The sequence below is a fragment of the Mus caroli genome, unplaced genomic scaffold (genome assembly GCF_978045245.1).
Source record: "Mus caroli unplaced genomic scaffold, Mus_caroli_1 scaffold_5, whole genome shotgun sequence".
In the NCBI taxonomy this organism is placed as follows: Eukaryota; Metazoa; Chordata; class Mammalia; order Rodentia; family Muridae; genus Mus; species Mus caroli.
The window spans coordinates 142,573,021-142,585,764 of NW_028227260.1; the positions used below are offsets into that span (position 1 = coordinate 142,573,021).

The 12,744-nt window shown below is 36.7% G+C and overlaps 1 protein-coding gene across 1 annotated transcript in view; it reads right to left on the reverse strand.

Moving 5' to 3' along the window:
• Positions 1 to 12,744, reverse strand: part of LOC110286552 (amine oxidase [flavin-containing] A) — a 67,313-nt gene that overhangs the window by 3,524 nt on the left and 51,045 nt on the right. Inside the window, exons 8-12 of the mRNA XM_021152962.3 lie at positions 12,017 to 12,176; positions 11,115 to 11,211; positions 6,473 to 6,526; positions 3,203 to 3,260; positions 1,444 to 1,541 (exon numbers count right to left, since the gene is read on the reverse strand). Of these exons, the coding sequence (XP_021008621.3) occupies positions 1,444 to 1,541; positions 3,203 to 3,260; positions 6,473 to 6,526; positions 11,115 to 11,211; positions 12,017 to 12,176 (467 nt within the window). The remainder of the gene's footprint in view (positions 1 to 1,443; positions 1,542 to 3,202; positions 3,261 to 6,472; positions 6,527 to 11,114; positions 11,212 to 12,016; positions 12,177 to 12,744) is intronic.

Genomic DNA, 12,744 nt, shown 5'->3' on the forward strand with positions numbered 1-12,744 from the left:
ATCACTAAAGAGGATGCTGACCTATTTTCAGCCAGCTAGTCAGCCTATGAGAACATGAATTCAACTCCTTAGTTAACATCTCACAGTTATATTCCCTATTTATAGCCCATTGTATTCATTATATTGCCTTCTATTCAAGATAATACACATCCACAGATTTGGGCCATGAAGCATTTTTTTTTAGGACATCAAAAGAGATTGTAATGGCAAGGGGGAAGATATAGACACTGTCATTTCTGGCAGAAGAGAGATCCCAGGAAGTCTATGAAGTAAGTAGTCCTGAAATAATATAATGTAATGTGTAAATTTCTCTGAACATTTATGGGGACTAGCTAAGGGTGAGCAAATAGGTTCTTTCTATAAGAAAATTCTGATATACAGGACCAAAGAAGAGATAGACTCAATGGGTAACTCTCTACCTTAATCTTCTTGGTGTTATCTTTGCCACTCCTGTGGCTCCTCTAAACTGTCCCAGCCCAAAGCCTTCATCTCAACCCACTGGCATTCCTTTTTCCAATTCAAGACTCTTGTGCCTCCTTTCCTCATTGATTCTATTTATATCATCTAGACCTGTACTGAGACTCCGGAACTAGATCCATTGTTCAGTTTTGTTATTACTAACAATAGATGTTTGATTCTGTTAAGGAAGAAAAAGGTAAACAACAAGCTCTTGAAAGTACAGGTAAACAAGTGCTGCTTCTTTCTCTATGAACAGATGTAACCTGATGCTTACATTCTAGATTTGGTCCTCTAGAAACTTCATGAAGTTGCGATGTGACCACATAATATACTATTTGCTGAAAAAGTCACTTTGTCCCCCAACCCTCAGTAATAACTATATCCAGGTGGGGAGAATTATGAAGGAACTGTAAATGCCTGGTAGAATGTTATCATTTTAGGCTTTTTTCTGTGTTCTATCTCTTGATACTGAGCAAGTGGGATACTATATCCTATGCCTGTAAGACAAAGTAATAATATATGTGAAACAAGGTTTCTAAGTAGAGGTAGACTCCCAGGCCATGTAGATCTCATCTCTTTGTACCTCAGCTGTAGACACTGAGAAATCTTCCCTCTTAAGAGAAATATCTGATGCTCCTCTGTTGACAAGACATGTGTATTGGACACATGCAGACAGTGTCCCTCTGGGTATACTAATACTAGAGTATAGGGTAGTCCTGTGAGACTAAATGTTGAGGTAAGCTCAAAAAGCTTCTCAAAGTTGTCCTCATCTCATAAATGCTGCTGACAACTTCAATCTTACCTAGTACACTGATACCACTCTTTGTGTTGACATCCGTTTTCCTGGGGACACCTACCCAGTTACAGGCTATTTTTCTGGGGATTACAATGAATAACAATGCCTATTTGCATGGTTCTTAATTAATGTAGATTGTCTGAATGTGTGCCAGCCCTGGATGAGTTGGTGGAGTGATTAGGTAGTACCTTCCATACTGGGTCATGATACCAGGAGGGAAGTAGGCTGTGTAGCAGCCCCCGGAGTACTGCTCCTCACACCAGTTCTTCTCTTCATAATGGACTGGCTGTAGTTCAATGGGGAGAAAATTCCAAAAGAAAATAAAAATGGAACTGTTACCTGTTAACAGTGAAGGCTCATATATATTTTATTAGTAAAAAGTTTATATTTAAAGCATAAAGTGGGGATGGAACTCAGTGATATGTATGTGTCAGTCCCTGAGTCTGAGCCCCAGTAAAATGAAAATAAATAAGAAATGGAGAAAGGAATGGAAAAGAGGGAGGAATAAGAGGGGAGTAAAAGGGAAGAAGCCAGTCTGGAGATGAAGCTGTGTGGTACAGCACTTTCCTAATATGCCCAGTGCCCACAAGATTGATCCTAGATATTACATGAAAAAAAATGGACATTGTACATTAAAGACACTGATTTTTTTCAGCCTCTTTCTTAAGGGAGTCAAGAAATATCCTAATACAGGAAAGTACTCAAGGAGCTGAAGGGATCTGCAATCCTATAAGTGGAACAACAATATTAACTAACCAATACCCCCACCCCCACCCTGGAGCTCTTGTCTCTAGCTGCATATGAATCAGAAGATGGCCTAGTCAGCCATCAGTGGAAAGAGAGGCCCATTGGTCGTGCAAACTTTATATGCCTCAGTACAGGGGAAAGCCAGGGCCAAGAAATGGGAGTGGGTGCGTAGGGGAGTGGGTGGGGGAGCGTGTGGGGGACTTTTGGGATAGCATTGGAAATGTAAATGAAATAAATACCCAATTAAAAATATGAAAAGAAAAGAAAGAAAATGAAAAAAAAGGATACTCTCATTTGTACAGATTCTAAAGATTAGAGCTAAGTCTTTAGGAAACCCTACTAACAATCAGTTTCTGGAAAGGTTTTCCCCAAGACTCTGGAGTATGTAAGACAATGGACTCTTTTCCAGTTTACACAGGTATTACACAAGGGTAGAGTTGGGGGGAACAACAAGAAGAGAAGCACAAAGCATATTTTCAGAATACCTTCATTAAACTGGAAAAGTACATAATAAAAGATATTCCTTAAAGGAAACAATTAAGATGAAAGTGGCCCCTGGTGAACATGAGAGTTTTCCAAGTCTTCCCTACCACATTCTAAATGTTTATTATTTGCACAGTTCAAACAATAATCCACAGAAAACATCCTCAGCTATTGGGTGGGCTCTTCAGAAACATTTGTTCTAACTAACTGCTCTCAGAAGCAATATAAAAACCTAGGGAGTACCAAATGAGACATGAATTGAGAGTCTCCTTGTGGGTAAATAAACTAGCATGCCTTTGGCCTGGGCAAAGATTAAGTCTGGTGTGTCAAATATATATCATGGTGCCTTTGCCAATGCATGATGACATACCTGGGGCTGTGTTTTATAGTATCACTTGATAATGTCAAAAGCATGGGATCTCTGTTCTGCAGACCAATCTCAAGTGATACATGACATAATGACTGTGGCTCCAAGTCTCTCAGCACAGTTGAATGACTATTATCTAGTGAGCACTTAAAAATCCCAAAGTAATGGCATATCACAAGTTCCATGTACCGAACACTAGTTTTTAATGCCTTTGGATTTCTGAAAGTAATCCTCTAAATAAGCACACCCCTTTCTATTCTCTGCTTAAGACTTCCACAAAACCAGAACTTGTTTTAATTTACCAATTTAAGACAACAGAAAAAAGCCTGTTAGAGACTGAGAGTTCTTACAGATAAAGCTTCTTGAGATCCCAGAACTTTGGCATACAGCTCACAGATTTTCCTCTTCCTAGAGAGAAGAATAAAAATATGTTAAAGAAGTCATAATTGATGGACATATAATATAATAAAGGCATTCCATTCTTCTTTAAAGAAAAATGAAATTTAATGGCACACTCTAACTATAAAACAATAGTCTATCTCTGGACTCACCTTATATGATTTAGTGGATTTCTGTATGCTGATTAATATCATATGCCTCAACATGGTAATTTGATGAGAGACCAACAGATTTTCCTTTTAAAATAGACAAGGTATCACTATGTATAGCCTGGAACTGCTATGCAGATGAGAGTGGTTTCAAACTTATGATTTCCTTGCCTCATCCTCCTGAGCACTGGAATTATTATATTTTACCATGCCTGGCTCATCTCTTCTTGAAAGAAAATACAGGTTAAACTCACAACCATTCCTGGTGAAAAATTTAAATTACCCATCTTCCAAATTAATGAGCCTATCTCAATTTTTGAATATATACTATTTACATTCACTCTTTTTTTGGTTTTTCTATAGATTAAATATGTGAAAATGGCTCTGAAATATTTGTTAAAGGCTAATGAACAATCAATACAATTTTTAAGAAAATGAGATAAAAGATGTTATTCAAATCCATAAAACAAGCATTAAGACCAGATGAGACAAATGGTTAAAAGTATACACATGTGAGTGTATATGTAGGTGCAACAATCAAGCTCAGTAGTAATAAAAAATAAAAATATATGTTTATATCACCAGTTTCACTAGAAAATATTTTTAAAATGTAAGTCCACTTTCTCTAAATAGTGTAAAAGAAATTGTAAGCTTATCACTCTTGCTATTGTCATGCATACACTATTGCTATCACTCTTAGAACTATCACATAAGTACAAAAAATTAAGTCAAGAAGAGGTGAGATTATCAGTTATCTATTGCTATGCAAGACTTTAAAGAAGACAACTGTCACTCATGAACGATGTCACATAATATAAAGTGGATATGTTAATTCTAGGACAGTTGGAAAATGCATGATTAAAAGCTCTAACATACAGGAAGGAGTTTCAAGACTACTGCTTACCTGTTTTCTCTGCCTAATCTAAATTTTCCACTGAAAAGATGAAGCCAAAGCTCAGTGATCTGCAGATTCCTTCACTATCATTCATTTAAGTAATGGGAAGGTAAACGTTTACTATTCTGAGCATTTTGTCTATAGTAGATGCTCGATATGTGTTGAGTCAAATTTTATGCTCAGTCCAGTATGACATTTTCTTTTCTGTGCCACAAAAAATATGGCAGGCTATCGCATTACAAAATATTCTGAGCAGTAATTCAGTCATTTGTAGTCAATTAAGAGTATTGCCAAGACAAGTAAGAATATTTCTGTAGTGGCTGGTTCTGTGTCAACTTGACCCAAGCTAGAATCATCAGAGAGGAAAGAGCCTCAGCTGGTGAAATGCCTCCATGAGATCCAGCTGTAAGGCATTTTCTCAATTAGTGATCAATGGGGAAGGACCCACACCATGGTGGGTGGTGCCGCTCTTGGGCTAGTGGTCCAGGGTTCTCTAAGAAAGAAAGCTGAGCAAGCAATGAGGAGCAAGCCATGGGGAGCAAGCCAGTAAGCCACACTCTCCATGGCTTCTGCATCAGTTCCTGCCTCTAGAGTCCTACCCTACTTGAGTTACTGTCCTGGCTTCCTTTGATGAACAGTGTTATGGAGTGTATGTATGCCAAATAACCCTTTTTTCCCCAAGTTGCTTTTTGGTCATGGTGTCTCATCATAGCAATAAATACTCTAAGATAAATGCCAATCAGTATCCTAAAATGCTTAATATATTTAACTGATTTTCTGGACATATAATAAAATCTTTACTAAAGTAGAGCTAAACTCAAAAATTAGCCTTCAGTGTATTTCACTTTTAATCATAAATAATAAAAACATAATAAAATATGTGATTTACTGCATTTCATATTATTAAATGAGTCAAAGACAAATTTTTCACAAGTAAGCCAGAAAACTATCTTTCCATTCCCTTTCTCTCAATAAAATTAAAACTTTTAGAAGATATATAGAAGGCAATGATGTTATACTAAAAAAATTAAAAACTTTTTTGTATGAGTGACAGGGATTGAACACTGTACTTTACACAGGCAAAACATGTGCTTTACCACTGAGATACACTCTCAACTCAGAGCGATGCATTTAGATTACTTTGGTTCAAAATTTGAAGGAATATATTTAAAATTATAGCCAAAAGGAGTACCATGCAAATCATTATGTATAGATATAACATAAAAATCCCTCTATTCATCATAATCACCTGAGCAGGTGTTCAAAAGTATAAATCCTCAGTCTCTACTTCAGACCCATTGAATCATATTCTATAAGCTTCAAGAAAATAGACTTTCTAAATACCTTTTGTGAGATTTAGACAAAGTCAGTTTTGAAAACCACTGGTCTTTTCACTGAAATTTTCAGTAAAGGTTTTGTCTTATAAGAACTTTAGAGTTCAGCCAGTGTGTGGAATCATAATCAAATGTCCACCTCCAGTCTGCTATTTATTTTATTATTAATAGAAAGGAAAGGCAGAAAATCCAAAAGAAAATGTCAGGCTTAGTGTGGTATAATGAAAAAGGAAAAGAAGTATGTGTTATCTGCTACTACTCTTGACTTTGTCACATGTTAGCAGCTATGATTTGAATGGTAAGGTACTTGCTATACAGTCCTGATGACTTGAATTCAATTCCTGAAACCCATTTTAAGGTAGAAAAAAACTGATGAGACAGAATTGTTCTCCATTTTCTATTCATGTGTTATGGTGTGCATGAGCCTACACACACACACACACACACACATACATTCATACATACACACCAAGTTTTTTTTTCCTTATTAGAAATTTATCACCACAGTGATCCTATTAGTGAAGTAAGTATTCAGAGGCAGAAGTGTGGGTGCTTAAGAAAAGTGATTAAGCCCCAGGGCCTCTATATAAGTAAGCATTCTAGGAAAACCCTACCTCTTAACCACATAAAATAAACAGAAATATGTAAAATTAAATTAATATATGTACATAGACATTGACTTGACCAAGAAGACTATCACAAAATACTTTTTAAAAAATTGGTTTTTAAGGATAAGAATATTTGTAAAATATTGTGTTTTGCTTGATGCTATTCTACTATTATTGGTGCAACAAACAGAATATATAGGTAACCATTATTGATTTTCAGGTATAAATTGTTTACCTTATGTCTTTATGTAGTTTAGCAAATCGTTCAGCTTTCCGGGCAAGTATGAAGCTGGAGAAGAAAGCCACATTTGAATGGTCAGTTATAGTTATGCTAAATAAATGTAACTTACCACCTATTCAGCATTAATGAACTCTCCCAGTCCTCCCCTTTTTCCTAGGACAAATGTTATCCTATCTTTGGCTCTCTCTGCTTTCAAAACTCTGTAGCCTGTGAGCTACTAAGTAAGAGATAACCAACCTCTTGATCAATACTTTGCTTCTAAAAAATTAACACCATATTTGATATTATAGAAAATTAAATGTTGTTCATAATATGACTGTATTAGATGACTATCCCAGCAACGACACTCAATAAAAGCTGGATGACTATTAATATATGCCTATCATAGATATCATGGTACTTCTCTTACTCCCTAACAAATGCACTTTAGAACCAGTAATTGGTACCCTATCTCACAGATAAAACCTTCTCTGGGCAATTATACTCAGCAGCAGATACATCCCTCTGTCAATACCCTGCCTCTCCTAAGAGGTAATTGACAGTCAGTGATTGAGGTGCCCATTCCCTTCTCTCAGTTTGACTGTGAAGGACCATTCCAGCTTCCAGAAGTCCATGGGCTGGCTGAGTGCTGACATACAAGTCTCCAACTGGTTCCTCCCACAAAAGCAGTAATCCCCAAATTTCACCCCAATAAACCTCTTGTACTCCTGTCTCTCTACCTCTAACTCAGCTTTCTTGGGAACTAATTGAATACTGTCCTCCAATAAAGTAACTCAGATCCCTGTAGTCAAATAGATTCTGTTTATTGTGTCAATAATACTAACTGCACTTACACTTTAAAGAATTGAATTATGAGATTTAATTGCTATCCTTACTTATACTATTAATAGCAACAGAAATCTTACAAAAATTCAAGGGATGGGTAGGGACATAACTCAATAGTAAAGCACTTCATTGGTATTATACAGAAAGCTCTAGATTTATTCTCCAGTACCCACTCCTAATCCAAATGAAGTAAAATGTGATGAAACTATTTCCTAATTAAAATGGTTAAAAATTATATTTATTTTGATCCAGAGAGATTAAATAGACACATATATCAAGGCTGAAAGGGGGAATTTTTTTTTTCTCCTCAGCCATGAATTAAAGTGTTCCTCAATTATCACCAGAAACTCCTTTAGGACTGCTATTAGAGAATGTTCTGAGAAGCAAAGATTCAAAGTATGTTAACACAGGCAATTGCATATTATTTAAGGGATCAGCAGGAGGGGTGTTATAGGACAGCAGGAGGGGTGCTGGAGAATGGAGTTGAACAATGGAAGAAGAAAATTTGCAAAAATGAAGTATGGATGAAGTTCCACAATCAAATCCATCATTTATGTCTTAATATTTAAAATTGAATAAATTAAAAACTGAAATTTGAACTACTCAACCTTATGGGATAAAATCATAATTTTGTTTGAGTTATCACTTTCAATGATGCCTCAAAATTCATTGTTTTGGTTAAATTTTAGCTTTATGCAATGATCTATAAGTTCATACTTCCATAATATTTTTTATAAATTATCCAGAACTGATAAAAAATTAAATCATTAGTCAGCTGATTTTGTATGGTTTTGACTTCAGATTTCTGTCAAATCTCAAGTTAGGAATGCAATAAGCACTTACACTATAGACAAATATTGTTCAATTTTATTTAGCCATTTACTGAGGAAATCAAACATGCTGGGGTTATGTTGGAAGTATTTAATAGATCTAATGTAGTTTCTAAAAGGTGATGATTATTATAAACACAGTGCTGGCTAATTATCACCTATGGTTTTGAGGCTCTTGGAGTCAAATGCAAAGAACAAAGTGGAGGTGATATATCCTTAAGGTTTTCATTATCAAGAACAAAGCCCAAAGTCTGATGTAGTGGTAAATATCTGCAATCCTAACATTTAGGTGATGGAAGCAATAGGATCAGGAGTTAAAAGCTAGTCTCATCTATATAGCACACTGAACTCCAGTCTAGCTACATAAGAACCTGCTGAAAGAGGGAGGGAGAGGGAGAGGGAGAGGGAGAGGGAGAGGGAGAGGGAGAGGGAGAGGGAGAGGGAGAGGGAGAGGGAGAGGGAGAGGGAGAGGGAGAGGGAGAGGGAGAGGGAGAGGGAGAGAGAGAAGAAGAAGAAGAAGAAGAAGAAGAAGAAGAAGAAGAAGAAGAAGAAGAAGAAGAAGAAGAAGAAGAAGAAGAAGAAGAAGAAAGAGAGAAAGAAAAAAGGAAAGGAAAAGGAAAAGGAAAAGGAAAAGGAAAAGGAAAGGAAAGGAAAGAAAAGAAAAGAAAAGAAAAGAAAAGAAAAGAAAAGAAAAGAAAAGAAAAGAAAAGAAAAGAAAAGAAGGGAGGAGGCAGGGAAGAAGAGAAGGCAAGGAGAGGAGGGGAGGGAAAGCTATCTAGTTGGGCCCAGTAGTACAGTTCTGTAACTGCAGCTTCTCAGGAATCTAATGCAGTAAAGTTTAAAGCCAATTTTGCTACTGAGTAATTTAGTGAGACTCTATGTTAAAATTATCCATAGGAAAACACAGTAGACCTTTGCCTAGCATATATCAGGCGCTAGGCTCAATACCAGTGTTGTACATACAAAAAAGGGGAGAAGGGAGGCTACTGCCCTAATACAACAAGAGTAGCTGGTCAACAACAGTGATAAAGCAAAAATTAATTCTTCTCAACCCCACAATTCTCAAATAGTTGTACTAATAATAACAAACGAGATTTACAAAAGAAAAATGAGCAAGTTTATTGTCCTTTACAATGTTTGACCTTTGGGAGACACACTGGTAAACAGTAACCCAGAGATGGTTAGTCTGGATTATTTGCTTTTCCAACAAAGAACAACATATTATAGAAACAAAGAAAAGCAGTTTTAATCTTATGAAGATGAGAAACCATGAGAAGGCAAATGTATAGGAGGTTACTTTTGGAGGTCAGCTCAAAGCTTCCTCTGACTCTGGCTCTAAGTTAATACAGTGCTATTTCCAGTAAAAGAAACCTACCTCTTAACATAAGTGAGATACAGGGGAGGACAAAAAGAGGCCTTTTGCCTTTTTAAATCTCTGCCTTGCTTTCAGGTAAAAGGAAGTCAGGCAGAGAGCTCTCCTGCATCACATCTGGAAAAGGTATATAGTCTGGCCTCCCATAAATATAAAATACCAGTTAAACTAGAGGAATAAGTTCTGGTGATCTACTGTACAGTAGAGTAGGCACAGTCAATATTAATTTACTGCATATTTTAAAGTATCTAAACAAGATTTTCAATGCTCTTACTACAAAGAAATTACCATATGAGGTAAATGATATGCTAATAAACTTGGTTTGATCATTCCACAAAGTAGATACGTACTGAAACATTTTCCACCCATATATACCTTTTTAGTTATAAGATAAAATAATAAATATATCTCTTTCTAGAAATTTCCCAAATAATTCCATTAATACCTGGAAGGGTGCCAACACATGTTTGTTATAAAGCCAAAGCAACTCCAGTGGTGCACAAGGCAAGAATAGCAATGTGCATCTATCCATGTATAACTGAACTGACTGTCATGACATTCTGAGAGTTGTACTTTCATCTGTTTTTGTCAATTTGGCTTAAGTACCTGGATCTTGTCTTACTCAGTGGGGCTAAAAATGAAGAGGATATTCTGCTGCTATGGACATTATATTTTAAGCTCCTGCCTGCCTCAGGAATGTAGTGCAATTGCTTACATTATAGTCAGAGAATTAGTTATAAAACATTTTATCAGCAACCCAGGCAGAGCCGGCTTCCAACGTTCCTTGGATCATGTGTTTGGCCCCTTTCTCTGTAACTTTCTAAAAATGGCATGATGTGATGTTTTATTGAGCCGACTTACCTCTTCAGGAAGGACACCTGCATTTTTCAGAAAGCAAAACCAGAAACCACTGGTCTCTAAAAGTCACTTGACTGCTAGTAACATGTGCTCTTTTGTAATGATGCAATACAATAAAAGGCTTTTTGTGTGTATAGGATTTTTTTATAAGGACAAAAGTAAGCAACTAGGAAGGTGTGTCCCTCCTTAGCATTTCCTTTGTGAGAGCCCATTTCCTTCTCTGGAGTACTAGTTCCCAGTAGGCTGTTGGTACTATCTATGCACTTAAAAAGATAAAAGAAGCATTGCTGGTGAACAATAACCATAGGCAACTTATTCCCTGTCTCATCTTATATTGACACTATTACTTGGTATGCAGGAAGTATTTGGAAAGTAGATCAAGTCCAGAGACACTGTATTTAGAAGGTTTTACAGGATGAAGTGCTTCTCTTTCCAGAGTGACTGTGGACTTTCTGCCGCTAGACAATGCTATCATACTGTCCATCCATCCATCTGACTGTCTGTCTAGCTGCTTGATCCCTCAGCATGTAAGCTTTATAGAAGAAATACATAGGTGAGCACAAGTTAAAAATGGTGTCAAGTTTAGCAGTTTTCCAGCATTCTTGTGACACACACAAAAACATTGCTATAGATATTTTAATACATGGAAACATGATATAGTTTACAGTTATCATTGCTTGTACCTATATAAAGCAATGTCCTTTGCTAGCACCTATACCAAAACAAATTGGAAACTGCAGCTCCAACTTACCCCATGATGGCAGGCAGTGACCCATCTGGTTTAGTGTCATCCAGAGTGATTGAAATTGGAGCCTCCTCATCTTCAATTATCATGCAGCCACAATAGTCTTAAGCAGGAGAAAATTAATTAAGAGATTGAAACCAACATTAGAGATACACACATATATAGGATGTACATAAACTGTATTACTAAGGAGGAATAAAAATCTTAAGCTATTAGTCTTTGTTCCACCTCTAGGCCCTTTTGTTAAAGACACACAGGACTATACAAAAAAATGTCTATTCCTTATGTGGAAAATGGCCCATGTCTATCATTTTTTCTAAAGGGCTATGACTTATGCATGACAAAATGGTAAGATAAGGAAAATGGTAAAATGATCTTCCATGCAGGAACACATGGAAAATGAGATGGGACATGCTGAAAGGATTCACTTCCATTATCCCTTGAAGTTGTAAAAAGGACTCCATTGAATATGAGCTGGAAGTGTATCTGGAAAGCATCTATATTCTAAACCCTATTTCATTTAATGTTCACAACACCCTGATAAGCATTTATCATAAAACCTTATTATCATTTTATGCTAAGATACCAGTGCCAATAAGCTGGTGAAGTTCAGAAACAGCTTACTTCAGGGCCCCAGTTACTGGGCCCCTTGGTCTCATTCTGCTTCTGATGAATAAGTAGGAAGACGAATGACAGTGGCCCCATAGCTGATATACCCACCACTTGTTTGCAACTTTTCCTCCCATTGTCAATCTCTCTTGAGGCCATTTTGTGAAATTTTAGAAACAGATTAATAACTTCTCTACAAATTTGAATACATTTATCTTTTTGTATTCAGCATATTCTATTCAATATTCTCAAAATGTGGTTTTGTACTTAATAGTTTAAACACAAATACGAGAACCTACCCTTTTTCTTCCAGAAGGCTTCCTTGTAATACACCATGCACTTGATGACAGCCCCCATTGGAAGACGCTGAATTAATTGGTTTCTCTCAGGTGGAAGCTCTGGTTTAAAGTGGATCTTGGCAGTCAAAACCGGTGGAATGGCACTAATTACATATTTGCACTGAAATATAATATGCAAAATATTACCTGAAACATGAGGTATATAGCCTTTGCAGAAGTTATGAAGCATCATTTAAGGAAAAAAAAAATACCGAAATCAATCCACTGTGAAGCAACAAAATAGAACAGGTAGATGGGCTGGTTAGTTTTGTCAACTTGACATAGTTAGAGTTAGCTTGGAAAAGGGGGCTGCAATGGAGGGATTGCCTCCATTAGACTGGCATGTGTAGCATTTTCTTTTTTTTAAAGATTTATTTATTATTATATCTAACTACACTGTAGCTGTCTTCAGATGCACCAGAAGAGTGCGTCAGATCTCATTACAGATGGTTGTGAGCCACCATGTGGTTGCTGGGATTTGAACTCAGGACCTTCAGAAGAACAGCCAGTGCTCTTAAGCTATCTGAGCCATCTCTCCAGCCACAGCATTTTCATAATTAATGATTGATATGTGACTATCCAGCCCATTATGGATGGTGCCACCTTTGTGCAGGTGGTCCTGAGTAATAAAAGAAAGCAAACTGGTAGCAGGCCAATTAGCAGAACTCCTGTACGATTCCTGCCTCTGC